Here is a 27,299-nt window from a genome sequence, read left to right as displayed (position 1 = left end):
CCACATTGTGAATTCTGTGATTTGGAGGCTCAAACAGTACCTAGCCCCCAGCTATGTTCTTTCCCAACATTGATTTCTTCAGCTGAAAATCTGCCAGGCGGGGTGTAATTTTTTTCTCCCTTCTTTTCTTCCCTTGGCACGAGGGAACGGCAGCCCACACTGTTTGCCGAGAAGAGCTTAAGTGCCATTAATCACTGGATTCTGTATTAATAATTCATTTTTTTTCCAATTTCTTAGTTTTCTTTCGACAAGTCACCGGAGACCAATGTTCTCTTCTACGTGAAGGACAAAGAGTCGGGCAAGAAGATGGACAGCACGCTGAACGGTACACTCTCTCACATTTTAATATGGAGATCTTCCAGTATTTGTAATGTCGTGTGTGTATACTGCTATTCCCAGTGTGGGGCCTCCATTAGATCTGAGAAAGCTGCCTTTAGTCTTTAATTGAAAATGAATTGGAAACTTATTTGGTAATGACTCACCAAACAAGTTTTGACAAGTGTATATTTTCCTCAACATGTAGCTTAAAGGTTTTCAGAAGATCTTGCTATTTATTCATGAAAAGTGATACATTAGTATTATTAAAAAATTTTATAGTTCAAAATGTGCTAACCGTTTTTCCCCCTCACTACTTCTCCTACAGTCACCCTGTACAATTGCGCCATTGGGAGGGAGGACTGTAGTCTCTGTAAGAACGCAGATCCAAAGTACAGGTGTGTGTGGTGCGCCAAGCAGAGGGCGTGTGTGTACGAGAAGCTGTGCAATCCTGACCAACAAGGGACCGAGGATCCTCACAACACAGAGTGCCCCGACCCCCAGATCACTGATGTGAGTAGTTACGACGGCGTCATCTCTTCATGTTGACCTTTTTGAACTGGAGACAGTACGTGCATGAAAGGCTTGTAACTACCAGAGAAAAGGCAGCGACTTTGGTGATTGGATTATTGATTGGACCACTTAATTGGCCTCTCCACTGTCCCTCGACAGAGGAGTTGCTTCTCCTTGAAGGGCGTGTTGAGCTGATCTGCAGCACTTCGTGATTGGATCGATTCTTTCTTTGCTCACTTAATTGTTGGAGTCTCATTGTCATTGACAAAAATCGTTGATGTCAATGTGACAGGGGTTATGACCATAAATATAACAGCCTGACCGATACACAAAGGTGTGTGTGTGTGTGTGTGTGTGTGTGTGTGTGTGTGTGTGTGTGTGTGTGTGTGTGTGTGTGTGTGTGTGTGTGCGCTAGATGTGTTGTTGTATTTTCATGTATATTATCGATTATGTCAGTCACTGCATCTCATTGGTGCAGACTGAAACATCTTAACTATTGGATGGATTGCCCTGAATTGTTTGTCCAGACATTCATCGTCCCCAGAGGATGAATCCTACAGGCTGGATTGAACCGCTGACTTCCTCTTGTCACATCCCCTGTCTACTTCTCGATGGAAATAGTGAACATTAACTTGACTTGAAACTATTGTTCAGCTGTAAAATATCTTTATCACAGACATGTTTGTTCAAGACGCATACAATATCAGTGTATATGTTAAGATGTGAATTGTTATTATACTCAAGTATGTTTTTGGATCCACATCCAAAATCCAGCAGCAGTTGGGCTCCAATACATACACATATATGCAAACTAGGCTCATGCCGTATGAATGTAATTCTCAACCATGGTCTTGAATATTAAACACTTAAACCATTCAGTGGACTTAAACAGGCTGTGTAAATCTCTTGTACATTCTTATTGCACAACTAATCTGTTTTAAATCCATTTCAAATCCCTTCTTCTCAAAAACCCGAACCCCACCCCCCACCCCTGTATCTCCCCATCCAGATCATCCCTCGCTTTGGCCCCCTGCGGGGAGGGATCTCCATCACCATCCGGGGCTCCAACCTCGGCATCCACAAGGAAGACATTAAAAGCATCAGCGTGGTTGGGGAGCCCTGTATCCACCAGAAGGAGAAATACTCTGTTTCCACAAGGTAATACTCACTTTGATGTATTTATGCAAATGTTTGAGCAGAAGCAGCACACACACTGTCTCCATATTGTTTGCTTTTGGTCAAACTGTGTTTTGGCAGGTTTGCAAAAAGGAAAGTAACCATGGTGCATGTTTTAATTAGTGTATTAATCTAAAAGGCAGTAGTGGAAGTAGTCAGATCCCTTTTTTGAGTACAAACAACAAAAGTACTAGTTTATAAGATAAATGGCCGCTGTGATGTATTATTACAGATTAAATGTGCAATTAGCATTTTACTGTAGCCAGTTTGACAGTTATATACAGTTTGGGTTGTGAGATGATTAATGGTGAAGGAAAGAAGAAGAAAAACAAACTTCCATCATATTTATTTTTGTGAAAATTGGATGCTCTTTCGGCACTAGTTATTTAAATTTAAATGAAACTATCTGAGACGTTTTTTGGGGCGGGGTGTGTCTCTTTAGTGAAACTTCTAATAACTCATTGACATCTGAAACATGACAGTAAACTAGACACTGCTCTTTCATAGAGCCACAAGCCAAAACAGTTATGTAACCACTAGTTTAATCTTTAGCAATGAATTCTGACACCTGTCTGATAAATGTAATAAAAAGTACAATATTTTCCTCTGAAATGAACGGCAGTAGTATGAAGTAAGTACAGTACTTAATAAATGTACTTTCCACCTCTGAGGTATACTTCTGAATGTCAGTCTTTAAATAGTGTCTGCAGCCACAAATTCCTTAAATTCTTTCAGCTATGAATTCACCAAAGTACATCCCACATTTGCCATCATTTTTTGGTGGCCTCTTCATGCTGCAGACACTATGTTCCTCCCAACAAAAACATTGTAATACACTTAAAGTCTCTCGCAAATGCACTTCAGTCACAGCGGCGTTCACTTTATACAAATGGTTAATGAAAAATAAAATATCCACATCTTCACCTTGCAGCCACGAACCAGAACTGTTGACACCAGGCAGGATGGATCCATGTTTATGACTAATTCTTGCCCTGCCATCTGCATGATGAGGCATAAACCAGAATTTATGAGACCAGATGGAATGTTTTTCACCCTTAATCATCCACTTCTGGATCGCCGGCTGTAGACCTCATCTTGTTGTTAGTTGTCCCCCATGGTCCACAGCATGTTGGAGCTCACTTGTTTTCCACTGTAATATTTCATTCCTTCACACATCACTGTTGTAGCTGTTAATTGTCTACTCGTGGCCCACCTGTTAGCCCGAACGATGCTTGCCATTTTATGCTGACCTGTTTTTATCAGCAACACATATTCCTTGTGGACGTGTTTTGGTTTATCACACTTTTCACAGACTCTGAATGTGTGCTAAAATTCCCAAAGGACTCAATTTCTAACATGCTAGAAGCAGCCAATCTGGCATTAAGAAAACATATTGCTTTCACATCCGCTTCGTCGTCAGATGAACGTGTTTGTACTTTCTTCTTTGAATATTTTTTTTTTCAATTACCTTATTATTTTCACCACTTTCTCCAATTAACAAAAACAAGACGGCACTCTTCTGTCTGCAACATTCAGGAGGTGATTTAGATGGTACATTTGGAGAATATTGCTTGAGGCTATCTGTTTGCTTTTCAATAGAGACGAGAGTTTTTATTTGTGGAAGTTGTTTAAGTTCAGAATTGCTTATAAAGTTGAACATTAATCTGGAATACATTTTACGTGGAGTTAAAACAAGTCGGGTAATTGCTTAGTCAATAGACAAAAACAGCGGCATGTCAGGATTCTCTGTATCTTAACCTCACCTGAAGTTTCCAAGATATTATGTTTTTTTTTTTTCATAATCTTTCTATAGAAAAATAATGAATTAATTAAGAAGATATTCGGTAGATTCATTGATAATTAAAATTGTTACTTGCAGCCCTAATCTTAAATATTTTTTCCTGTTGTCCTGTCCAGCGTGGTGTGTGAGATCGGCCCTATTGACCCTAACAATGATAACTGGGGCCAGGTGGAGGTGGAGGTGAAGGGAGGAAAGAGAGGAACCTCTTCTCTTTACTTCACCTACAGGGTAAATACTCACTGCTACTACTACTACTACTCTCTCCCTCTTCTCAGCTCCACTTTCAATATGGAGGCATACAGTTTTATACCCAGAAAATAAACTCATTTAAAAGCTTTCAGCTGATTTTGTTACTCGATTTCCTCTATTATGTTCCCAGTTCCTAACTGATGGTAGCTCCTTATCTGAACATACCAAGAGCATGTAATTCATGCGGAATGTACATCCCATTGTTTTGGTAAATGCACTGCCTAGATGCTGTCACATTACAATGATAACGCACTGTATGAAAAGCCACAATGTGTGTGCATTCCTCTTTAACCAGATGCTGTGCAGCAGGCCCCCTTTTCTCTCAAATAGCTACGCTGTAGCCTGTTAAAGTATTAAACTGGCTCTTCATATCTTTGGCTCCGCTAAAGCTTCCCCACAGGGGAGTGCTCCTCCTAACTGTTTGCTCAGCAAATTGAGGCAGATGTGGTGTTTGTGTGTGTGTGGATGTTTCAAATAGAAAACTGGAGATCAAGGAGGTTGAGAGGAAATCTACGTAACTATATGACAAAGCATTGTGTGTGTGTGTGTGTGTGTGTGTGTGTGTGTTTGTTGTTGTTGTTGTGTGTGAGCGCGCATGTGAGTTGGAGCTTGTGTGTGCATGTAAATCGGTGCAGGAGAAAGATGAGTATGTATTCACGCTTTGTCTTGCGACCTCGCACCCCGTCTCCGCCCTCACCAGGACCCGATTCCAGAGATGGTGAAACCCTCCAAAGGTCCAAAAGTTGGGGGCACCCTCATTACCATTTCTGGAAAATTTCTGGACACTGGCAGTAAGAATGATGTCCAGGTTTCCGTCGGAGAGGTGGACTGCACTGTGTAAGGGCTTCTTTCCTCAATAATTGTCATTCATGCCAAAGCCCAATTCTCTTTCAATTCAGTCTCGTAAATTGATAATGCTACTTGTTATTCAGACATTGTATTCTATGCAAATTCTACAGTATGCACACTTTAAAGCCCATAAATTGATATTTTTTTCCCATTTCTAAAGCAAAAATGCAATTGACCTTAACTTGGTGTCATAAGCAGTTTTTTTTTTTTTTCTCCTTACCATTTTACTTCGCTGTTGTGACCAACGGTGTTCTGTCAAACCCAGTCCATGGTGACATTTTAGGCAAAGGTAACGGAAAAATAACGAGCTAGAGGAGCAGCAAAGCCAGGATATAACAAGCTGTCAGACTGCTGCCATGTTGGCTTCCCCTGCACGGTGACCTTGTGCGACCCCCACTCCGGCAGCCAGTTAGTGTTGTGTCCTTGTCTTTGCAGGGAGCACTTCGGAGCAGAGATCACCTGCAGGACAGGAGAATACCGAACAGATAAGGTGTCCACTGACCCTCTCACCGTCACGGTGAGGTATGGAAAGAGTACCACAACAACCATCCCAAGTGCCTTCCGATTCTTGGAAAATCCCATCGTGTTGGATCACCAACCCAAAGCAAGCTTTGTCTGGTCAGTATATAAAGTAGCAGCATACTAGCATTCCACCTTGAATCAATTTCAAGGGATATTGTATTTGGCATGCGTTATTTTCAGCTATTTTCAAGTCTTATCCACGTCATGTTCTTTGTAGAGATTTTAAGGGTCCGCTTTCTTTTTGTACTTTCTGATGTGCTCAAACTTTATTATTATTACAAAATTATTTCTGTTTTAGATTTAAGATTTTAGCCGAGCTATTGGCGTGGACCCTGGCTCTAAGGATGTCAATGTTGGTCAGTCCAGACTGAAATATAACAACAACTATTGGATGAAATTTGTTACAGATATCCATGAAGCTAAGGAAATTACTAACTGTGATGATCCCTTGACTTTTCCTCTAGCACCACCTCAAGGTTCTTATTTTGCATTTGAATGTCTCAGCAACTATTGGGTGGATTGTCATGAAAATTGAAACAAATTTGTGCTTCCCGTGGATGCTCCCCATCATCAGGTCAATTAGCACGGCTGCACAGTTGACGGCTTTGCTTGGAAAGCTGTAGGAGGTTCGCTCTCTTTGTCCTTATTGATGTAATTCTTAGCTGAGTCTGCAGATATAGATGTGGTGTGGAAAATTTGATAATGATTAGTTGTTAAAAAAAAAAAGCCCAATAACATCCCGGTTGACGGGGGGGAAAAAATAATTCCCCTTTAACTACCTTGCACTTTGCATTTTTTTTATTTTTTTTATTGAGAAGCCAAAGCAGAAGAGAAAAAGTGCCTTTGTTGACATTGATGACAAGGTTGTATAGAAATGTACTGTTCTGGAAAATTGAACACTTAGAAAGGCACCTGCCTTGCTCTCTGCCCCGCACGCTTCTATCTGTCTGAAACCTTAGTAAAGATTATTAATGCCAAGAACCTTTTAGTTTTTTTAAAGTGTGATTTGTCCTCCGAGAGTATACCTGTTGTTTGCGTATGTGTGCAGAATATGTCCCATACTTACTTCTGGTTCGCTGAAGGGGATACAAATTGCTGGCCTTTGATGTTGTACCAAACTGCTTGACGATCTTGGAAAATGGATGCATTCGACGGTTACCTTGCTTTTTGTCTGTGCAATTGAAAGCACTAGTGCGCTTGTGATTATGGCATGCAGCCTGGAACAACAGACAACAGGCTAAACTAATTTGTTTTCATCTCCGGTGAAAAATGACCTCGGGTACAATTTAAGAAGTGTGTCTGTCTTCCCGTAACTCTCTATGAGCGTGTCTTTATGTGGCTGGCTAGGGATATCTGTTTTTATATCTAATGTGTGTGTGTGTGTGTGTGTGTGTGTGTGTGTGTGTGTGTGTGTTTTTAGTGGAGGGAGGAACATTGTGGTGACCGGCTCTGGCTTTAACCTGATCCAGACTGCAGTCCTGAAGGTCCAAGGAGACGATTCAATGGCCTTTGAGGTGTGTCTTCCATTTCTGTTTTCTACTTCCATTATTTATCAGCGTCTTCCCATCAGCCTGGTGATTATCCTCCTCTAAAAGTCATCATTTCTTTGCTCACGCTTTCTCTTAACTCTTAGTCCTACGATTATGTCTCCGAAAATGTCAACTTTTCCATCTGTCCGCCCTCTAACAGTAGCAGCACTGTCCATCGATCTCCACACATCTCATGAGCCCACGACTTTGGTGGTGATTTATTCAAACTCTGTCAAGCACACACACACACACACACACACACACACACACATACACACACACACACTGTAAAAAACACCCATCTGCACTCCTCCATGCTTCCACTGATCAGAGAGTCCATAAGCCAGTATTACTTCATCTCACTTCTTAGGCTATAAATCCTTAAAACCTGTAAGATTGCAGATAGCAGCGCAACTGTTTTACACTCAGGAAAATACAACTATGTTCCTCGTACAGCTTAATCAGGTGGATCGACTCTGCCTGAGAACTTGAATGAGTTGCACTCAGCCTGCTGCTGCCTGCTGCTTCCTGCTCTCCAGTTTACTGTGGGCAGTTTTAAGCAGTTGCAATTTTGTTCATTTCATTTAAAGGGCTAAATTTAATACTGGCATTAAAGTTTTTTTTCCCTCGTCCCCTGCTACCCGGGGGACAGGAGAGATTTGAAAAGACTCCTGGCTGCCACAAACTAGCAGCGAATGTAAAGCGTTATCTCAAAGGCCTTGGCTGGTCAACTTCATAAGCTTCTCTTGGTTTAAGTCTATCCACTGAACTGCGCCCAAATATTTTTGGCGGCTGGCTTGTGGTGAAAACATGTTGATTACATTGTGGGTCAGGTCAGCCGCTCAAAGAAGTGAGGGTTTTTTTGGCTGTAAAGACCCTGCAATTCTTGTTTGTAATTGTAAACGGGGACTTCTGGAGCTGGTTGCACCAGCTGCTCGTTACAAGAGAAATGATTGCTAAATGTAGATGTAAAAATCACGAAATGTAAAATGGGCAGCACCACCCAAAGTAGTTCTTAAGAGGAAATTTGGACCCCTGATTTTTCCTCTAGCGCCACCATGAGGTTCAGATTTGTGCTTTTTGTAATAACTTTTGTGATACTCAGATTTTTCGTTCAGTTCTATCAAGTCCAATTGTAATGTATTTAATGCTTTGCTTCATGGATGGAGCCAGGCTAGCTTTTATACTCGTTTCCAGTCTTAATTCACTGGCTGCTGGCTATAGCTTCATACATATCCACCATTTCCCAAAATGTTTGACCATTCATTTTTACCACAGAGCAACATATTGTATGGTCAGAGGAGATAGTCAGGTCACAGAGGTACTTTAAGGTAACGGTTTAAAGGAGCTGTGCGTAGGATTTAGTGAAATCTAGTCGTGAGGTCGCAGAGTGCATTCAACTGAATACCTTTCCGCTCACCCCTCCATTTCCAAACGTGTTGGAGAACTACGGTGGCCTTTAGGTAACGTAAAAACACACAAGTCCTCCCCAGAGCCAGTGTTGGGTTTGTCCGTTCTTGGCTACTGTAGAAACATGGTGGTAGATATAAACGGCTCATTCTAAGTGAACAAAAACACTACTCTTAGTTTCAGGTTCATACACGAAATAAAACATGGTTATGAATGTTATATTCCATTTATGCAAATTAATCCTTTACACTGTTCCCTCAAAATCACTAAATGAGGAAAAACCCATCCAACCAGTCTCAAACTTTATAGTAGGTCAGCGAGACTTTTTCAAAGCATTATCTGATGTAGCCTACGCCTTTCGCCTTGTCCTTTTTGAAAAGCTTAACTGTGTGTAGGACTGTAGGGTTTAGCTGTCACACACATCATTGTCAGCCCTGCATTGAAACAATCAGAGAGTGACAGAAATATCACCATCAGTCCAGTTAATCAAAACCAAATGAACAAAGCCAGAGGAGGAATGACTCAGTGCGAGTTGTGATTCATCAGAGGTTGCTATTCTACGATGGCAGATCAGGATTTTAGTAAAATGACTGAAAAGAGTTGCATGCTTTTACCTTACAATTTTGACCAAACCAGACTTTTTTCCCCCTCCACCGCTGTAACGCTCATGCCTCACACAACAAAAGCATTAATTCACTGCCTCGTTGAAAACACCCACTGTTTGCTTTTCTCTCTCGCACCATATTTTTTTTATGTTGAATACTGCTATATTGTCCTTTTTATATGTTTTTTTTCTTACGTAATGTGTGTTACGTGTCAACATAGAACTTTGCATTGTTGTTAAACCCCAGTTATGTTCTACTCCCCTTCTAATGCATTCAGAAAGCCCACGAGAAGAACGACACGGTCATCCAGTTTCGGTCTCCAACAGTAAACGACTCCCTGAACCAGCCTTTTAAAATCTTCATCCAGCTTGACAACTGGAAGAAGGAGCTCAAGCCCTTCGAATACTACCCTGACCCCAGCTTCAACGAGCTGACCAAGAAGGTCATCAATGAGGCCAGCATCATCATCGTCACTGTAAGTGCAGGCTGCTCGGGTCCCTTTTTTAATGCTGCAGTTGTAGTATGACAGCATAGTGTTTCTGAGAAATATGCCTCTTTGTGGGAAGGAATTAAGATAAATAGTGTTATTATTTGACTTGAGGATAAAAATGGAAAAGATGCTGAATTGCAGTTGCTGCACCACATTTTCGCTCTTTAGCTGCTTATGTTATAGATGGACTTCATTGCATATAAACATTATTCAAATAGCAGTACATTTGACATTTTAACACAGTGGGGTTATTCTTTGGGAAGTCAAATGAACTGAGGTGAATGTACATTAGTAGTTGCATTTATTTATTCCAGCCCTTTTTAAATGATAAAAATACTTAATATTGTAATATTTTTAATGCAAATATATTTTTCTCTGAAACTGTTTTTCCCCGACTGAGTCGGTAAGGTAAATCCCATGGGTCATGGGAGGATTACCATGGAAAAACATTGATTTCTGAAAAACTCTCCACACTCAATCAATCTCAATCCAGGAATAAGGAATGTTATTTTCGGTTACAACCAATAAATATAACTTTGTTTAAGTGGTCAGAGGCCAAAATGATTAAAAACCTTAAAGGGAACTTTGCAACTGGCTATCGTTGCAATGTGAGTGGTATGTGTAAATTAAATATGTTCGGCTTCCCTTTGAGTACATTTAAGTACGTATACATTCAAATATATGCAGAATTACATATTCTCTTTTGACAACTAAATAATTTCCAATATTGGACCAAATCTTTTGAAGACCAAAAATAAATTGAAGAGAACATTTAACATTTTGAAGGTTTATTTTTGCACACTATGTTATTTATAGATACATCAACTTATAACTTTCTTTAGTCATTAAATCTATAAAATCTATATTGAAAATATAGAAAAATCCATCACAAACCTCTACGGTGGACGTCTAAGGTAATTGCTTTGTGCATACACTCTGTAATTACTGCAGTAAATTAGTCAGGAAAGGCATCTGCAAAAGAAAAAAAAGGCTTTTTAATTACTCACACGCTGGTTTACTAAAGCTAATTTCATCTTTCTTATATTGCAGACTGCATTAGAATAACCGAAAGCATGTCTGTAGATACAAAAGTGTGCTGCAGAAAAGTGTATATTGCAATGCCAGAGCTGTGGGATTGACTGGAGCTGTGCTTACAGTGTTTTAACCAAGAAATTACTTAGAAATGTGCTTACAATGAATATAATCTTAATCTTTCTAATTACGGTTGGCACGCATAGTAGAGCAGTGAAGAGCTGTTATAAACTTTCCATCCGTTACTAATGAATATGTTTTTAATACTCATCATTTGATGGGTCTACTTGATGGTGTATAAATGCAGTAATTCATTTCTCTTCCATGCAGTTTTGTCAAGACACTTTGAGCATTACAGTCGATCTCCCCCCCCTGCAGGGTCGTGGATTCTTGAAAGCTATGACGGCCAAAGAGGCTCAAGCGTTTGTGGGCGATGTTCCATGTCTGGTCAACACACTTCAGGATGACAAGTTGTTTCTGGACCCACCTTCCACCACACCCAGCGCTCGCTCCAGACGACACCGCAGAGACACTCGGCCTGAGCTGCTGGACTTAATGGTCAGATCATCAACAGTCAGGCAGACACACACTAGTGGAGGAAACAGTTCCTAGATCCTTTACTTCAGAAATACTTTACCAATACCACACTGTAAAAACACTCCATTACTTGTACAAATATGTAACTATAGTCAGGAAAATATTGATATGTACGTGGCCCTATTATCAATTGTTGTATTAATATACGTTATATCATTAAAAAGAGGGAAAAATTGCAGTAAAATAGATGTATACAGTGGCATGAAAAGGAAATACTCAAGCACAAATATGTCAAACTTGAATTTAAGTACTGCTTGAGTAAATGTACTGACCTGGATTTTCAGATTGGAGCACACATGCATCATGAATCTTTACTGTACTTCTCTCGGCGTGTCCTCTGTTCATCTGGGGACCCTGTTTTTTTCACTGGTTGAACAGTTTTCATGTAGCTACAGGCCTTTTTATAATTACATTTAATTATAGCCGAGCCACAATTGTGATGAATACTTTAACCTCTCCTCTGGGTAATTCCTCGAAGAGAGCTATTGTTTCACTTCTGTGGCTGCGTGCTGCATAAAGAAGTGACACCAACAGACTATTGAAAGGTGCAGAATACCTACATGGAACAAAGATTGATTATAAAGTGTCAAACTCAATGCACATGCGTTTGTTCAGTTAATATCGGCCCACCAACTTGCACATAGCCCCAGCACTTTAGAAATACGGAAAGGTCCTGCAGCTGATTTTACAGAACTGTGGGCAATTATGTAGATCATCCTCTGTCACAGTTTCCTCTCCAACGCTGTCGAATCTTTACCATCGACACCTACCTGAATAAATCTTGGGCTAAAATGTCAAGAGCTTGTGCAGATAATAAGATTCCCCTTCTCGCTCTCTGTGTTCATCCACAGATCAAGTTTGGGACGGGGGAGTGGGTGGTCGGCTCGGTGCAATACGAGAAGAAGAATGATTTGTCACTCTACATCATCATCCCTGCTGTCATTGTGCCCATGCTGCTCATCATCGCTATTTCCGTCTACTGCTACAGGTAGGTTGAGCTATTTTTGGGATAGCAGATACTAACTTACTATTTCACCTACTTTTTAGATTAGATTACTAGAAACATTTATTATCTGAACCTCTTGATCCAACTGGTAAATGTCACATAGTACTCAGTTTTTATTTAAATATTATTGTTTTACACCATTTTTAGATGTCTAACCTTTTCTTGCTGGAAAGGCCATTTGTGTGTTTTTACGCAAAAAACATTACTTGGCTAACAGTAAACTTATGAACCCACATTTTATTGCCAGTGGTTCGTAGCTCCAGCCTTTTGCCTTGTGAATCCTTAACCCTTGTGCTTTCTTAAAATTGGCTTTATTTCCTACTGCTGTTCATGTACAAATAATAACAATAATTGCAAAATACATTTTTCGTGAAGTAATCTTTTACTTTTCTTGTGACCTATTTTAAAACGCAGTTTGTAGAACAGTATTGATGTGCCAATTTGATGCTTGCACATTTGATGAACGGGACGCTACTTAAGTTCGGAGTCAATTAAATGTCAGAGAGGTGTACAGTAACACCCTGCTTGACCACAAACACATACACCTAAACCTAAACACCTACTATCACACACTTTCTGTTCTGTTCGGTACATATTAATGCAAATATGGTATTTTTCTCAAACTGTATTGTCATAATATGACACTGGTTTTAATTGGACCTCATCAGTCTCTGTCTCGGAGGTGTTCTTAAGAAAAAACACAGGCGGCCACGGGTCAATTAAACTTGCACATTTTCTGCTGAATATTTATAAAACACCTACATCAGTGACACCAGCGCTAATAATATATTTTTGGGAGACTCAAAGGAAACATTGCGGCCAGGTTATCAGCCAACTGTGCCAACAAGTCTTTAAACAATTTGACCTACATTTTTTTTAATGATGCATGTCTTGTGTTTGTTTAATGCGTTCAGGAGAAAGAGTCAGCAGGCAGAGAGGGAGTACGAGAAGGTGAAACATCAGCTTGAGAATCTGGAGGAGAGCGTACGGGACCGCTGCAAGAAAGAATTCACAGGTACCAACAGTGCAGCTGTGCTAAACCTCAGCAATATCGCTAATGTGCCTCAAAGGATCCATGCTTCTAAGAAGCTATAAAGTAATAAAGTGCTTCATAGCTCTGATTACATTTCTTTGATATATTGTACTGCAGTGAATTAAATAAATTATCCTGCTTAACATCATGTTATTGTCATTATGAGGATCAGTTTTGCAGTAACAGTAATAGAAAACAATCTTTCACAGCTGAAATTATTTTCCTGGCAAAGCTCTCCCTTCGCTGCCTCTCGCAACATAATGATTGAGACAGACGAGCAGCACACAAATGAGAAAAGCTGCTTATTAAAAAGCAACAAGGTACTATTTTCTTGATTTTTAACTCGCAGACTTGATGATCGAGATGGAGGACCACACCAACGAACTGAGCGAGGGACGAATCCCCTTCCTGGACTACAAAACCTACACCGAGCGCGTCTTCTTCCTGCCCTCTAAGGACGGTGCCAACGACGTGATGATCACAGGAAGGCTCGACATCCCAGAGGCCCGACGGGCCATAGTGACTCAGGCACTCAACCAGTTCTCCAACCTCCTGAACTCAAAGACCTTCCTCATTAATGTAATTATACAGCATATATGAAATATGTAAATCAACTTTTAGTATGAGGGGCAGTGGGCAGCTACTATACAGGACGGGTCAAGAGGGCGAACTGGTTTTGACACTCATGTTTCTCAGATGTGTCTTAATGACTTTGGTAATCCCCTGGCTTTTCCCTTTAACGTCATCAGCAGGATGGCTTTTGTGCTTCGGAGAGAATTTTTTTAAATATTGAATTACATTTTATATTCAATTTAAAGATATTTATGTCCCCGAGAGAATCATTTGTAGAAGCTTTGGTGATCCCCTATAAAATCGAGCCATAATCGGGTCAAAATGACCAAATACCTCCAACGCCATTGACATTCTTTATCGCCTGAGCTGTAATTGTGTTTAGGGCTAATTAGCCAATGCTAGCATTCTAGCATGCTTTGCTAAATGGGGCACATAATAGATCAAGATGTTAGCATTTATCAGGATGATTAACGTAGCTTGTCTTTCGCCTGTTTCTTTATGTGTGTGTTGGTGTGTTTGTAGTTTATCCGCACCCTGGAGCGCAGTCCGGACTTCAATGCCAGGGCCAAGGTGTACTTTGCATCCCTGCTGACGGTAGCTCTGCACGGGAAACTGGAATACTACACCGACATTATGAGAACACTGCTGCTGGAGCTGATGGAGGAATACGTCCACAGCAAGAACCCTAAACTCATGTTGCGCAGGTGAGTGAGGGGTCCCTCGGTGCTGCTGCTCAGTACGTACTGGAGCGGTTAGATACAATGCCAAAACGCCAGCGGCGAGTTTAGTATCGAGGAAGTCTTGTTCTGCTAAAATATCCACATCCAGATTGACTCAAAAACTATAATTTTGTAAAGACATTCATGGTCCCCACAGGATATATTCCCACCGACCATGGTGAACATCTGAATTTTAAAGAAGAACCGTCAGCAGGTCAAAGTCTTCTCTTATGCAGTGAATTACTTTAGTAATTCCTTGACTTTTTTTCTCTAGCGCCACCATGAGGTTGCCATTTTTATAGTTCTGTGTAAAATATCTTGTCAGCACTTGCGTAGATTGTCTGGCATTCATGTCATCCTCAGAATAAATTGTAATAACTTTGGTGATCCTTTAGCTTCCCACTGAGCACTATTACATTTTGGCTAACGACCAAATATCAGCCTCAGCTGTACTTTATGTTTATTGCTAATTAACAAACGTTTGTCATGAAACGAAGATGTCCACCATGATCATACTGTTAAATCTCAGCAAATCAGCTTAGTGATTGTGAGCTTGTTAGCATGCTGAGGTTAGCTGTCCCTGCCGTAAACCCTCAGAGAACAGCTAGCATGGCCGTTGAGTGTCTTGTTTGGCAACTTTTGCCCTGAAATCATTAATATCCTTATTTCTAAGCTCTGCGTTCGGAATCACTACATATCTCAACCCTGGCAGCAGTATAATTAACCATTTTTGGAGGACTGGGATTCACTTCAAGAGCCAGTGGACTGTTTCATTCTGTTGCCATGTTGTCTTTTGAATTGTGCACGGACTACTGTAGTCCACTATCAAGAGCCAGACTGTTGCTTGATCTATTCCAGTCCTCCTCCTTCTGTTTCTCCGTCTGTGTTTTTTTTCCCTCCAAATCCAATCACAAAGTACTGTGTGACTCTTCTTTTGCTGTTCTCGATCATCATCCTCTTCATCTTCTTAACCTATAGCTCTTGACCAATTGGGAATACAGTTGTTGATTGCCTTGAATACATAAATCCAATAATATCTGCTTTATGCAAGTTGCATTATGGCTTAATCTTGCTCCATCTCTTAAAAAATGCTGAGCCTTTTTTTATTGGATGAATAAGCTCCAGCTCAAACTCATCAACTGAAGTGTACATAACCTGCACCCAACATCTCATCTGACCTGAATTTTATTTTAAGAATTGAGAGATCAATTGTTATATTACAAAAAATAGCAATGCATAAGTCATACATGCTTAAACTATTTATTATAACAAATTAATTGGTATTTTTAGGATCCTACCAAAACAGCAAGTGTTTTTCACTGATATTACGCAATATTAATTGCTCTGTGTTTTCTCTCTTGGCTCTCAATGCCTTTGTAGAATTAGAGTCTGTAAACATTCAGCTGACTAATTTGATTGAAGTAAATAGCCCTGGGAAAAGAATGTTCAATTCTAGCGTTTTAGTTTTTTGTTCTTCACCCTCTCCACCTCTGTAATGATCATGTCGAGGTCAAATCATCCACTGACAGCGGCCGCCCCTCCTTCAGGAGGACCCACTTGAATGAACGTACAGTCGCTCATCACTGCTGGGAGGGGGTTGTGTGAAGTGAACTGTCTGCTGTGGCTAGGCACGCTGTGACTAGCTGTTGTGCAAGTACACAATCTTAATTATCCCCCAATGGAGAGGCTCATTATGCTGATTAGGACATTGTGCCAACACAAGCCCCCTTATATACCAGACATCTAATTAGGCATGCTAGCACGATGGGCTCCACCAGTGGGTATGTGACTTTAGCATTGGCGGTCTGTCAAGTGACCACTGACATGATTTTTGAATTAAAATATCCTGATACTGACATGCTGTGCAGGCATTTCCCTTGTTGACATTTTGGGAGATGCACATTCTTAAGAAAGTAGTATTTCAACACTTTCAAGAGAGTACAGTGAACATAAAAGAAGTCTTTCAACTTTTACCAGGAAGAAAACACAGGAAACATACTTGAACAAGAAACAAAATAAACAAATATGCAAAGACAAATGCTAAAAATCCTGATATGATCAGCACATTAATCAGTGACAGCATAACAGCCATTATGGAGTAATTACTATGTATCAGGTTTCTTAGCTGGGTTCAGAATTAAAATATCATGTTTTTTAAAATTCTAATTAGACATTTCACTTTTTTTCTTTAATTTCCTCGTCAAAATGTTATGTTTGCGCAACTCATTAACATACAGCATCAATACACCAGAAGGACTCGGTTGTATTCTGACTGATATTAAAAACTGTCCATCTCATGTGTTTTTCCAGGTCAGAGACAGTGGTGGAAAGGATGCTATGTAACTGGATGTCCATCTGCCTCTACCAGTTTTTAAAGGTAACAAGAATTTGCGGTCACTAAAAATGTATCGTATGTAATCTGTTATCTTAACTATTTAATCGCTGATACAGGAAATGTGTATAATGACATGCTCCAGCATTAAACTGTGGGCTAAGTGCATGGATTTCCCCATTTCTTTCATTAGTGCTCTGTATTGATAATGTGCATTTATCTGTCTTCTAAACTGCTAATCACAACAATTAGCTCCTTGACAACATCTGAGATGTCTAAAGTGCTTTGTGTGTGAGTGTGTATTAGGACTCTGCAGGAGAGCCCTTGTACAAACTGTTCCGAGCCATCAAGCACCAGATTGAGAAAGGGCCCGTGGACGCCAGAGTGAAGAAAGCCAAGTACACCCTGAACGACACGGGCCTGTTGGGCGACGATGTAGAGTACTCCGTCCTGGTGAGATGGACGGACACACACACACACACACACACACACACACACACACACACACACACACACACACACACACACACACACACTGGTAAACTCAGTGTAAGAAAAACTGCACGCACTGCTTTGAGATTACATGGTGTTTTGTGGCACACACGCACACAGTGTAGTTGCCATGGTAACCACCAAAAGCCCCCCAGGGCGATTGCAGCTTTTGTGTGACATCCATTTTCAGTGTCAATGTTCTCTGCTTGAAAACGACACGGGCAACACATTCCAATATAGCGGGGAAATGCACGGCTGAGGTAAAAAATACTACAAGTCGGTACAAGCATCCTCCTCAACTTCTCCTGGATCTTCCACGCTGCACCTGCACCTGCTCTGTGTCTATTTGGGCAGTTTACGGAAGTCAGTGTCTCGCTTTGTGTCTCGCTTTGGTGTCGTGTTTCAGTAATGGAAGCTAATGTGAACACAGCTGTTTTCTGTTGAAGTCGGCGCAAATAAAAAGACCCATGGGTAATGGCGTTGTCGAGGACAATTACCAAATTAGTCTGAATTACACGTCTCATGCCGTGATGGATCGCCTTCTGTGATTGAATTATAGGAGGAGGAAAGAACTCTATGGGCTAGATTTTACAGGCAGACACTGTGTTTCCTGTTGGCTTTAAGTCACCGCGCGGCTCGTCTCATTCGCCTCAAAGACGAAGTCAGGTTGACGAGATTGCTACTGCGAGCGTCCCATGTTTTGAGTCTGACGAGTGGTCAGTTAGTTATTTCTGAGTGTGGGAGGCGAAGTGGGTCAGAGTTTGCACCCGCTGAGCCTTGGTCATTAGCTGGCCAAGTTGACGGCAGTCCTTTCAGGTGTCACCACAGAGAGCATGTGTGTGCTTACAGAAGCCTGGTTGCCATGACGACAACATCCCGACAGAGGGACTCTGCGTGTGTTTGTGTAGGAGGGTGGCTGGGTGCTCTGGCCATGTTTTAATGTTTCTGCATATGTTATTTTTTTGTGCATAGCTGCATGTGTATATATGCACATGCTATATTAATGTGTGTGTGTGTTTGCCAGACCCTGCAAGTCCTGGTGCAGGGCGAGGGTCCGGATGTGACGCCCGTCAAGGTGCTGAGCTGTGACACCATCTCGCAGGTGAAAGAGAAGATCATAGAGCAGGTGTACAGGAACCTGCCGTACTCCCAGCGGCCCAAGGTCGACAATGTCACACTGGGTGAGTAAATGAGGGCACACAAGAGGATGAGCTGAAGCGATAAATGTCGAACAATGATGAATAATGTAAGCCTTACAGGGAGGGAGGAGGACATCAAAATGGAGAAACTATTTCAGTCCTGACTGAAATGTATTTCTAATTAAATCAGAATGCATTTGTCTAAATAGATAATTGATTATGCATTTCATTTTAACTTACTTTGATAGATTGGTTTGAAGATGATCTCTCTTTCAGTTTTCTGTTTGTAGAATAAAATAGACATCGCCAAGGATGAGAAGTTATTCAGTGTTAGCAACATGAAGATAGCCTTCATCCCTAAACAAAGTTTGTGCTCGCTACTGTAGTCAGAAACCTTGGGGACTGACTTGAAAGGCAAATGCTCTATAGACATTTTTCAACATCAAAGCCATTTTTATTCCCACGCAGGCTGTAGATTTCATTCCTTTATACATTTTAGATAAGCAGAGATCCGTTTCATGGTGATTCGGAAAGATAACCCCTTTATGTTTGGTGGTACTTGTAAATGAATCATATGTCACAGATGGTGTTGAGTTCAGGTTTGCTGTGGTGGCGGATTCTTTTTTTCCGAATTGAGAATGTTAGGATCCAAATCAAAGTGTAGAATTAGATTTAAATTATTCAGAAAATACTGATCTGTCACTTCTTCAGCCAAAATTAACTCAAGTGTGCCACTAAATCTCAGGAGAGAGAGAGAGAGAGAGAGAGAGAGACTATTGTTTCACCACATTATTAGTGGATAACCTCAGGGTAAAAATGACCGATGATGAAATAAATGCAAACCGTACTGAAAGAAGGAACAAAGAAAATGTTGCAGTATGGTGACACTTTGCTCCAACATGACAGTAGACCTCCCCCTACAGTAGCGGAGATGATTGATTGACTTTCTCTCTGCCTTCATCACAGAGTGGCGGCCGGGCTCAACCGGGCAGATTTTGTCAGATCTGGACTTGACTTCCCAGAAAGAGGGCAGGTGGAAACGCTTCAACACCCTGGCACACTACAACGTGAGTACTGACAACATTTTAGTGTCTCGATGAAACATATTTAGAATAGAAGGGATGTGAGGAGGCAGGGGGGAAGTAAATAGCTCTAAGTGGGCGTGTGGATGTGAATGGTGTTGACTATTTTCTCCCTATTTCACTCAAAGGCTGAGCTGTACATCTTCTGTCACAGTGAAATCTGTCTTCTGCACATTTACTCATCAACATCATGTGATTATTTGATTAAAACTTGTTTAAGCTAATTACCCTATTTACATGTCCATACTATTAACCACAAGTTAAATCAATGTATAAAAACATGTTATTTTTCTGACTTTCATGGCGATACAAACATGCCAGCATTCACTAAAACATCCTGGAAGTGTACTGTGCACTTGCTTTTTGGCTGGGCGTCCTGGTGACGTAGGGGTTCGACGTGATTATGGTAACTGTGCTGGTTCAGGTCCAGCTGGGGACTTTAATTGCCCATCAACCCTCTTAAAGGAATCGTTTAACTTTTAGAAATTTGCTCTAATTGCTTTCTTGCAGAGAGTTAGATGAGAAGATTGACGCCAGTTTCACATGTGTCCATTAAATATGAATCTGCAGTCTGTTAGTTAGCTTAGCACAAAGACTGGAAACGGGGGGAAATGGCTAGCCTGGCTCTTAATTAATGCACTTTAGAGTTGCTGGTCGGCATATTATGTTACTGTTGGTAAGAACCAGACTAGCTGTCATCCTGTTTCCAGTCTTTGTGCCGAGCAAAGCAGCAGATTAATGTGTGTCCCTTAATCAAATATACAAGAGATTACCACACAGCCTTTTCCCTTCAGTGTTTGCCTTCCTGATAAACATTTAGCAACATTTAGCAACATGCCAGCAATGTATTATTTATCACTACCAGCTAGTTGAAAGGGCCTAGACTTAGGTGGTTCTCGTCAGCTCTCAGCGGCGACAGAAGGCCACTAAATCTTCTTGGCACCCTATTGATCCAAGTGAAATAAAAGGTCACTTGCAAATCTCCCCTATTCTCTCCTCTCTCTCTCCCTCTTTCATCCTACTTGCTGATGTCTTGCAGTTGTTCTTAAAGGACAACCTTGCTGCCATATATTCATTGGTTGTGTCAGATTGGTGCTAATCACAGTATTTGTGAGGTCAATAATGGGTCGACGCTAAAGAAAAAGGCCTGTAAATACCCCAATAAAGGCCCACTGTTGCTATCCACTCAATCGCATTGATTATGAATTAGTTCTGGGGGACTAAAGGAGACTGCTGACCTCAGTCACAGCACCTATTAAGGTGTGTGAAGTAAGTGTGTATTGCATAGTGTGAGTTTTCTGTCTAACAAAAGGTTGTTTTGTGCATTCCAGGTGCGAGATAACGCCACATTAGTCTTGTCCAAAGTGTTCTCTATTCAGCAGAACTATTACCAGAACCAGGAAAACCATGAAGAGCGTACGTATATCTCTAAATACACATAAAGACACACTTGTTGAAAGGAGCCGAGATCAGGTGTGATTGAGAATACAATGCTTGGCTTTGTTTCTTATCCCCAGGGTTTTTGTCAGCATCCTCGCTCCCATTTAACATGCTAATGCATGTTGTTTTATGTATAGCGCACTTTGAGATTATGCTGAAATATTATGCACTTTCATCTTCTGCCTTTTTAATGTGCATTTCAGAATAGTTTATTGTTTAGCATTTCCTTTGGGATATTCTCTCTGCATCCAAATTCGGTTGACAAGCACCCTCCCTTGTTAGCATCAGAATATCTTCTGTGTCTGTGTGTGCGTGTGCGTGTATAAATAAGGATCGAGAAGAAAGTTTTTGAAGTTTTGTTTCTTTCACCGTCTCCAGGGAACGCTCTGTTGGAAGATGACAAGGTGTTTCACTTGGTGCGGCCGGCAGACGAACTGGATGAGATAAAATCTAAACGAGGAAGCATAAAGGACAAGTCGATGACCAAAGCCATTACAGAGATCTATTTAACACGACTCCTTTCTGTCAAGGTACAAAGACGGGCTCATTTATTCAATCAAACATGTGTTAACTAGTTATCTAATTCCTGGCAAATTACAATTTTTGCTTTTACAGGAATGGTTTTCAGTTTAAAAAAGCCAATTTAAATTGATGGCTTCTAGCAGAAAATGCTAAAATACTTGCAGAAAAGCCTGAATATCTACAGTCGCATTACGTGCAAATAGATATGTCTCACAGCTATGATATTTCTGTCTCTGCCCTTTCTCACATTATTTGTGGCCTCTTTCAGGGAACACTGCAGCAGTTTGTGGATGACTTCTTCCGCAGCGTTCTGTGCTCTGGGACAGTGGTGCCACCGGCTATCAAATATTTCTTTGACTTCCTGGATGAGCAAGCGCTGAAACACAACAATGTGGATGAGGAGACTATCCATATCTGGAAGACTAATAGGTAAGAGTACTGTAAGCCTACAGACACAGATACTGTTTAATTTGTAGGTACTGTACAGTGAGTCGTGGTGGAGGAAATCCTCCGATCATTAACATAAAACTATGATGAGGAACTCTCATTTTGTGTCGATTTTGGCGTTGCCTGTGGACAAAAACTGTTTCGTTTCCGGCACCAGATTCCTTTTAGAAAACCTCTCATTTTACTGCAGCAGCGTCTGACGGTGTGACCTGCTCAGTTCTTGTTTCTGGTTCTCCCGTTATTCCCTTCAGCAGCGTGATGTTGGCATTGGCTCCACAAAGGAAAGCTGCCCCCTCCTCGCGTCCTGATTTCGCCTTGAATCCGACCCAACGCCACCGATGGCGAGCATTAAGAATAACTATATAGAAATGGCCAATCTGTTTGCTGATGGTCTCATTTAATATGTAGGTCATATAGATACATCAGTATAACATTTTGATCTGGCCATAACCAGTGGAAAAAGGAAACATGACGGAGAAGTTAAGAGGGGGGTCTTTCTTTAGTGGAAGAAACTACTTTTTTGTCAACGCTCTCAAGCTATAATGTTGGAAACCACTTTGATCGAGCGTCATATTTATAAGCTTATCAATTGCTTTTTTTTATGCAAAATCAGAAAATTAGCCATAACTAGAAACTATATCTGTCAAATGTATGTAGTGGAGTAAAATGTCCAATATTTCCCTCTGAAATATGGTGGAGTAGAAGTATAAAACAGCATAAAATGGAAATACTAAAGTAATGTACAATTACCTCAAAATTGTACAATACTTATACGGTGCTTAACTAAAATCTCCACAAGAACACACACACACACACATACTGTCTAAGTCTGAGCAACACCACACATCCCCAATGCCTGAGATACAGTAGCTCTCCAAGAAATAAAACTTACTAGTCCAAGAAAGAGCTGAATACGAATGCACAATTTTAGCTCACTTAGTTTGCAGTTGCAATCTCCCTGCTCCCATGTGACATTTAAGTGCATAAATTAGTGTCACGTCGGCTGAGGCTCAAGCATACAAGACGACGTGTTGCATTTAGATGCCCGTGATTGACGTGAGGCTGGCAAGAGAGCAACCACACAAGGACAGGAGATGAGCGATTTAATTACTTACCAGACTCCACACCACATTCTGCAACCACCCGTTCTGTTTATCAAATCAACTGAGGGCCATGTATTAAATATGAATGTGTGTATGAGGCACAACAACAAACAAACATGGTAATTATGTCCCAAGCTAATTTAATTCTGTGATTATAGCAACATTGCTATTTTTGTGCTTCTATTGTATTCTCACTGCAGCTTTCCCCCGGAGATATTACCAAACCAGTATGAATTTTACACGGTTTGCGCTTCATGTCTCTGATGGCCCGGGCATTTGCACATTTTTTTTTTGGGAATGTACTGTATCTTGGGCATTCTTTTGAATACACAAGGTGGCACGAGGTTGAACAGGAGCGTATGGAGCGTGCGTTTTCCTGTTCAGAAGGGAAATTAGCGAGTGTACTCGAGCATTACTATAAAGCCGGTCTGTGCTTAAGGTTTCACGGCGGCACACAAACTTGAAAGGTCCAAGTTTTGGTGTTACTTCAAACGCTTTCAATCACTTTTCGTGAGAGCAGAAAATCATCGTTGACAATCTAGATGCCTTTTGTTATGAGGAACTTCTCGGAGCTTACTTTTTCTTCATTTAATTTCCATCTAACAGCAATGATTCTCAGAGAGGTCAGTATCATATGAAATAGTAATACAAACTGACAATCGAGGGTATTGTTCTGAATAATCTGACACCCACAAGAAAGGATTTTCTCCATCCCAGTTATTATCTTGTACTGCACTCAATTGCACCTCAGGCAAGTGCTCTCACACATGAAATGCCTCTCTGACTCAAATTAATTCATAGATGTAATGCGCTTGATTTGATTCCTCTCCTCCCCCCCCCCCCCCCCCCCCCTCACCCCACCCCCCACCCATTCTGGCGCAATAGTGATGATAACAACTGCGATTGACGGCCTATCTGTTCTTCTTTCCCCCCCGCACAGCCTTCCTCTGCGGTTCTGGGTGAACATCCTCAAGAATCCCCACTTCACCTTCGACGTCCACGTGTCTGAAGTGGTGGACGCATCGCTCTCCGTCATCGCCCAGACCTTCATGGATGCCTGTACAAAGAGCGAGCACAAACTCAGCCGGGTGAGTGTAAACGGGAAGGAGGAGGAAGAGAAAAGGGGGGAGGGTGAGAGGGCAAGAGGGAAGATGGGGGAGATCAAGACGATAAAGTGGATTACATGAGAAGTAAAACGGAGGGAGAAGTAGGAATGTCAAAGGTCACTCAATCTTAAGTGCCATTGTTTTCATTGTTGCGTCCACTTTGTGTCTCTAGGACTCTCCAAGTAACAAACTACTCTATGCAAAGGAGATCTCCACTTACAAGAAGATGGTGGATGAGTAAGTCCTTTCAGCACAATATTCTTTCCGTCTGTGGTTTTCATGTCAATTTAAAAGGCTTCTTTTAAGAGATTTGTCAATAACAATTATTGAATGTAGTGATTAAAACTTCTTGTCTCCCCTCTCTCTCTCTCTCTCTCTCTCTCTGTCTCTCTCTCTCTCTGTGTTTGTGTGTGTGTGTGTAGTTACTACAAGGGCATCAGGCAGATGGTTCCTGTCAGTGATCAGGACATGAACACTCATCTGGCGGAGGTGTCACGGGTGAGAAACGCCGCTGTCATTTTCTGTTCCACTTAGATTGCTCTGCTATTAAAGTTCTAATCCTTAAAGTGACAATCCTTCAGAGTTTAGTCTCAGTGAAAACAATGGGATTCAGGGGCTCAGGGTTTAGGAGCCTTAATGTTGATACATGCGCTCCAAGTTTTCAAAGTTGTGGGCATAGTTACATTTTTTCTTGTATACAATGGAGAAAACCTGTAATAGTTTTGTTTCCTTGAATGTCACCGTAGTTCTTAATACTGCAATTCACTTTGAGTGGTTGGAAGCGCTATACAAGTACAGGTCCATTTACATTTCTATAAATATTGCATTAATTTCATCTGTGAGCAATAGGTTCAACTTGACTTCCATTTATTTCAATGAAGATCTTTAAGATCGCCACTTCAAGCTCTCAGTCCTTGATTATTGATTATGCTACAGCCGTGGTTACCGTGGTAACAGAAAGTGAGGTTTAACACGACAGGGACATGCCTATTATACAGCCGATAGTGGATTAGAAATACAGTTAAAAAGCAATTTGTGCATCTGTTTACCGTGCAAACATACAAAGTCATAGAGAGGTCCGTCAATAATTTCTGCAGCTGAGAAGCTGCCTCCGAAACAGGATTTGGTTATCTAGTGGAGGTGTGCCTCTCTCAATGAACCATCTTCTTATATTCAGCAGTAGTAGCAGCACTAGTGGATGGACATGTAGATACATTTGCATTCTGGAAATTAGGTTAGAATTTGCACTTAATTTGGTTGGAAACTCCAGTTGAATGCTTTTAATGTGAACAAGCTGGAGTTGCAAATTTGCTTTTGGATGTTTGGTTTGTATGAGCAGTAACTTAATAAGGTTCTTGTACAGATGTAGGAGAGCAAACAGCAAGGCTGATATCAATAAGAGAGAGAATATTTTGTTCTTATTATTTTAGAATAGAATGCCTCTTCGTTTGTTTTTGTGTATATTGCCTCTAGGAGTTTTCTTCTTTCTTTTTACATGGAGCAAGTAAAGCACATTGCTCATTTAACTCTCTACAGTTTCAAGTTTAAGTTAGATTTTCTCTTTAACCCTAATTGTCTTTTATTTTCTCCAGTCTCACACAGACAAACTGAACACACAAGTGGCTCTCCATCAGCTTTACCAGTACGCCAGCAAATACTATGATGGGGTAAGAGGCCCTTCTCTTTCCTATCGCACCCAAAGGAGACTATTCCACTGAATGCACTACTGCCCACTATATTATTGCTTTTCCTTTTTTTTTTAGCTCTCTTCACTCTTGATATGCCAGAAGAGTGATTGTATGAAATTTTAATTGAAAGCATTTCTGTGGGATGTGAATTGGAAAATTGCTCTGGGAATTGATTTTTAAGCGTCCATTGTGCATTGCCACTTGAGGTCACGAAAAGGGGATAAACAAAACCTAATGAACAAGTTGGATAAACAAATGGGGCTGTCAGTCTCCCCTAAGTGTTGCTTGCAAACAATAACAGCTTATATGACGTGACTGTTGATGTCAAATAACACCGTCCTCTCCTCCCACTCTCCGCCCTTTTTCTTCCTCTTTGTCCCGTTCTCATTCTCTTTCCGTCTCCCTCGTCCCTGTTTCCTTGCTTCTCCGACATTCCTCTTTTGCCCTCCTCCGCCCAATTCTCCGCTTATCATTTCTGACTTCTCCCTCATCCTCATCCTCTCATCCTTCCATTCCTCTTTCAGATCATCGCATCCCTAGAGGAGGACCCAGCTGCCCAGAGTAAACAGCTGACCCTGCGGCTCCAGCAGATAGCAGCCGCCCTGGAAAACAAAGTGACTGATCTCTAACCCACGAGTGGAGGGAGGGGTGGAGGGAGGGAGGGAGGGGAATGGTAGGATACCGCCAGTGACTACAGGGGCTTATTTCTTCTTTTGGAGAATAAAACATGGAAATAAAGAAAGGTGCGGGAGGCTCATGTGGTCGTGTGTATTCTACGTCTAGGCCCTGGGACACATTTTCTGTGCTGTGGAGTAGCAGGACTAGTGAAATACATATAAAGAGCAAAATTGGGGGAGAAAATGATGTGTTACACTGTCATAGGTACGCCTTAAAGCTCACTTGCCAAACCTTAAAGGTCTGCGCACTCATTCATGCTTCACTGAATATTGCCCCCACAATGCAGTGCGGTAGACCTATCTCTGAGAATTAAGCCCCTCTGTGGAGCACTGGCACAGGCGATAATCAGATGTTCAATTTCCTTCTGTCTAGAAAAGGTTTTAAGAATTGTATTATATATTTTTTTTATTGTGCAGTCTTTATGCGGAAAGCTTTATAAAGAAAACAAATTATCTTTTTAAATGGATCACCATGTGGTGCGGATAGTGTTTTTATTAGCCTGTGTGTGCGTAGATGTCTGCGTGAAGTACAACATGTGAACAAGAGAGTGCGTTGCTAAATTTTAAGTGTGTGTGAATGTGTGGGAATGTGTGTGCACACACAGGATGCCTACTGTCAGGCGTGAAGGCGAAGGGACGCCTGCTTTCCGTCATTTTAATCCCCCATACCCAGCGACACGCTGGAGCCTGCGCGGTTTGACAGAGACCAAAGGGTCCTCACCAGGACACTGGGTCATCTAGCAATGTACAGGCTCCTGTGATTGATAGGTCAATAGTAGTTTCAGAAATGTTTGAGTAAAAAAATAATTTGCTTCAAGCTGGATTGCCATTTGTGCTTGTGGAAATCGATAA

The 27,299-nt window shown here is 41.2% G+C and overlaps 1 protein-coding gene across 1 annotated transcript in view; it reads left to right on the top strand.

The window, feature by feature from the left end:
- Nucleotides 1-26,416, top strand: part of plxnb2b (plexin b2b) — a gene marked incomplete at its 5' end in the record, with an annotated part of 34,474 nt that extends 8,058 nt beyond the window's left edge. The window contains 25 exons of the mRNA XM_079223981.1: nt 238-325; nt 644-828; nt 1,838-1,986; nt 3,922-4,033; nt 4,755-4,891; nt 5,339-5,521; nt 6,846-6,939; nt 9,247-9,444; nt 10,870-11,049; nt 11,940-12,076; nt 13,009-13,109; nt 13,477-13,706; nt 14,223-14,404; nt 16,730-16,796; nt 17,058-17,204; nt 18,268-18,424; nt 19,349-19,449; nt 20,796-20,880; nt 21,283-21,434; nt 21,695-21,855; nt 23,917-24,064; nt 24,255-24,319; nt 24,505-24,580; nt 25,675-25,749; nt 26,295-26,416. Coding sequence (XP_079080107.1) covers nt 238-325; nt 644-828; nt 1,838-1,986; nt 3,922-4,033; nt 4,755-4,891; nt 5,339-5,521; nt 6,846-6,939; nt 9,247-9,444; nt 10,870-11,049; nt 11,940-12,076; nt 13,009-13,109; nt 13,477-13,706; nt 14,223-14,404; nt 16,730-16,796; nt 17,058-17,204; nt 18,268-18,424; nt 19,349-19,449; nt 20,796-20,880; nt 21,283-21,434; nt 21,695-21,855; nt 23,917-24,064; nt 24,255-24,319; nt 24,505-24,580; nt 25,675-25,749; nt 26,295-26,399 — 3,315 coding nt within the window. The 3' untranslated portion in view covers nt 26,400-26,416. The remainder of the gene's footprint in view (nt 1-237; nt 326-643; nt 829-1,837; nt 1,987-3,921; nt 4,034-4,754; nt 4,892-5,338; nt 5,522-6,845; nt 6,940-9,246; nt 9,445-10,869; nt 11,050-11,939; nt 12,077-13,008; nt 13,110-13,476; nt 13,707-14,222; nt 14,405-16,729; nt 16,797-17,057; nt 17,205-18,267; nt 18,425-19,348; nt 19,450-20,795; nt 20,881-21,282; nt 21,435-21,694; nt 21,856-23,916; nt 24,065-24,254; nt 24,320-24,504; nt 24,581-25,674; nt 25,750-26,294) is intronic.
- Between the last annotated feature and the right edge of the window lie 883 nt (nt 26,417-27,299).

Source organism: Taurulus bubalis (genome assembly GCF_910589615.1).
Source record: "Taurulus bubalis genome assembly, chromosome: 9".
In the NCBI taxonomy this organism is placed as follows: domain Eukaryota; kingdom Metazoa; phylum Chordata; class Actinopteri; order Perciformes; family Cottidae; genus Taurulus; species Taurulus bubalis.
The sequence above is the reverse complement of the archived record's forward strand: the minus strand, read 5'-3'. Positions and strand labels throughout refer to the sequence as shown.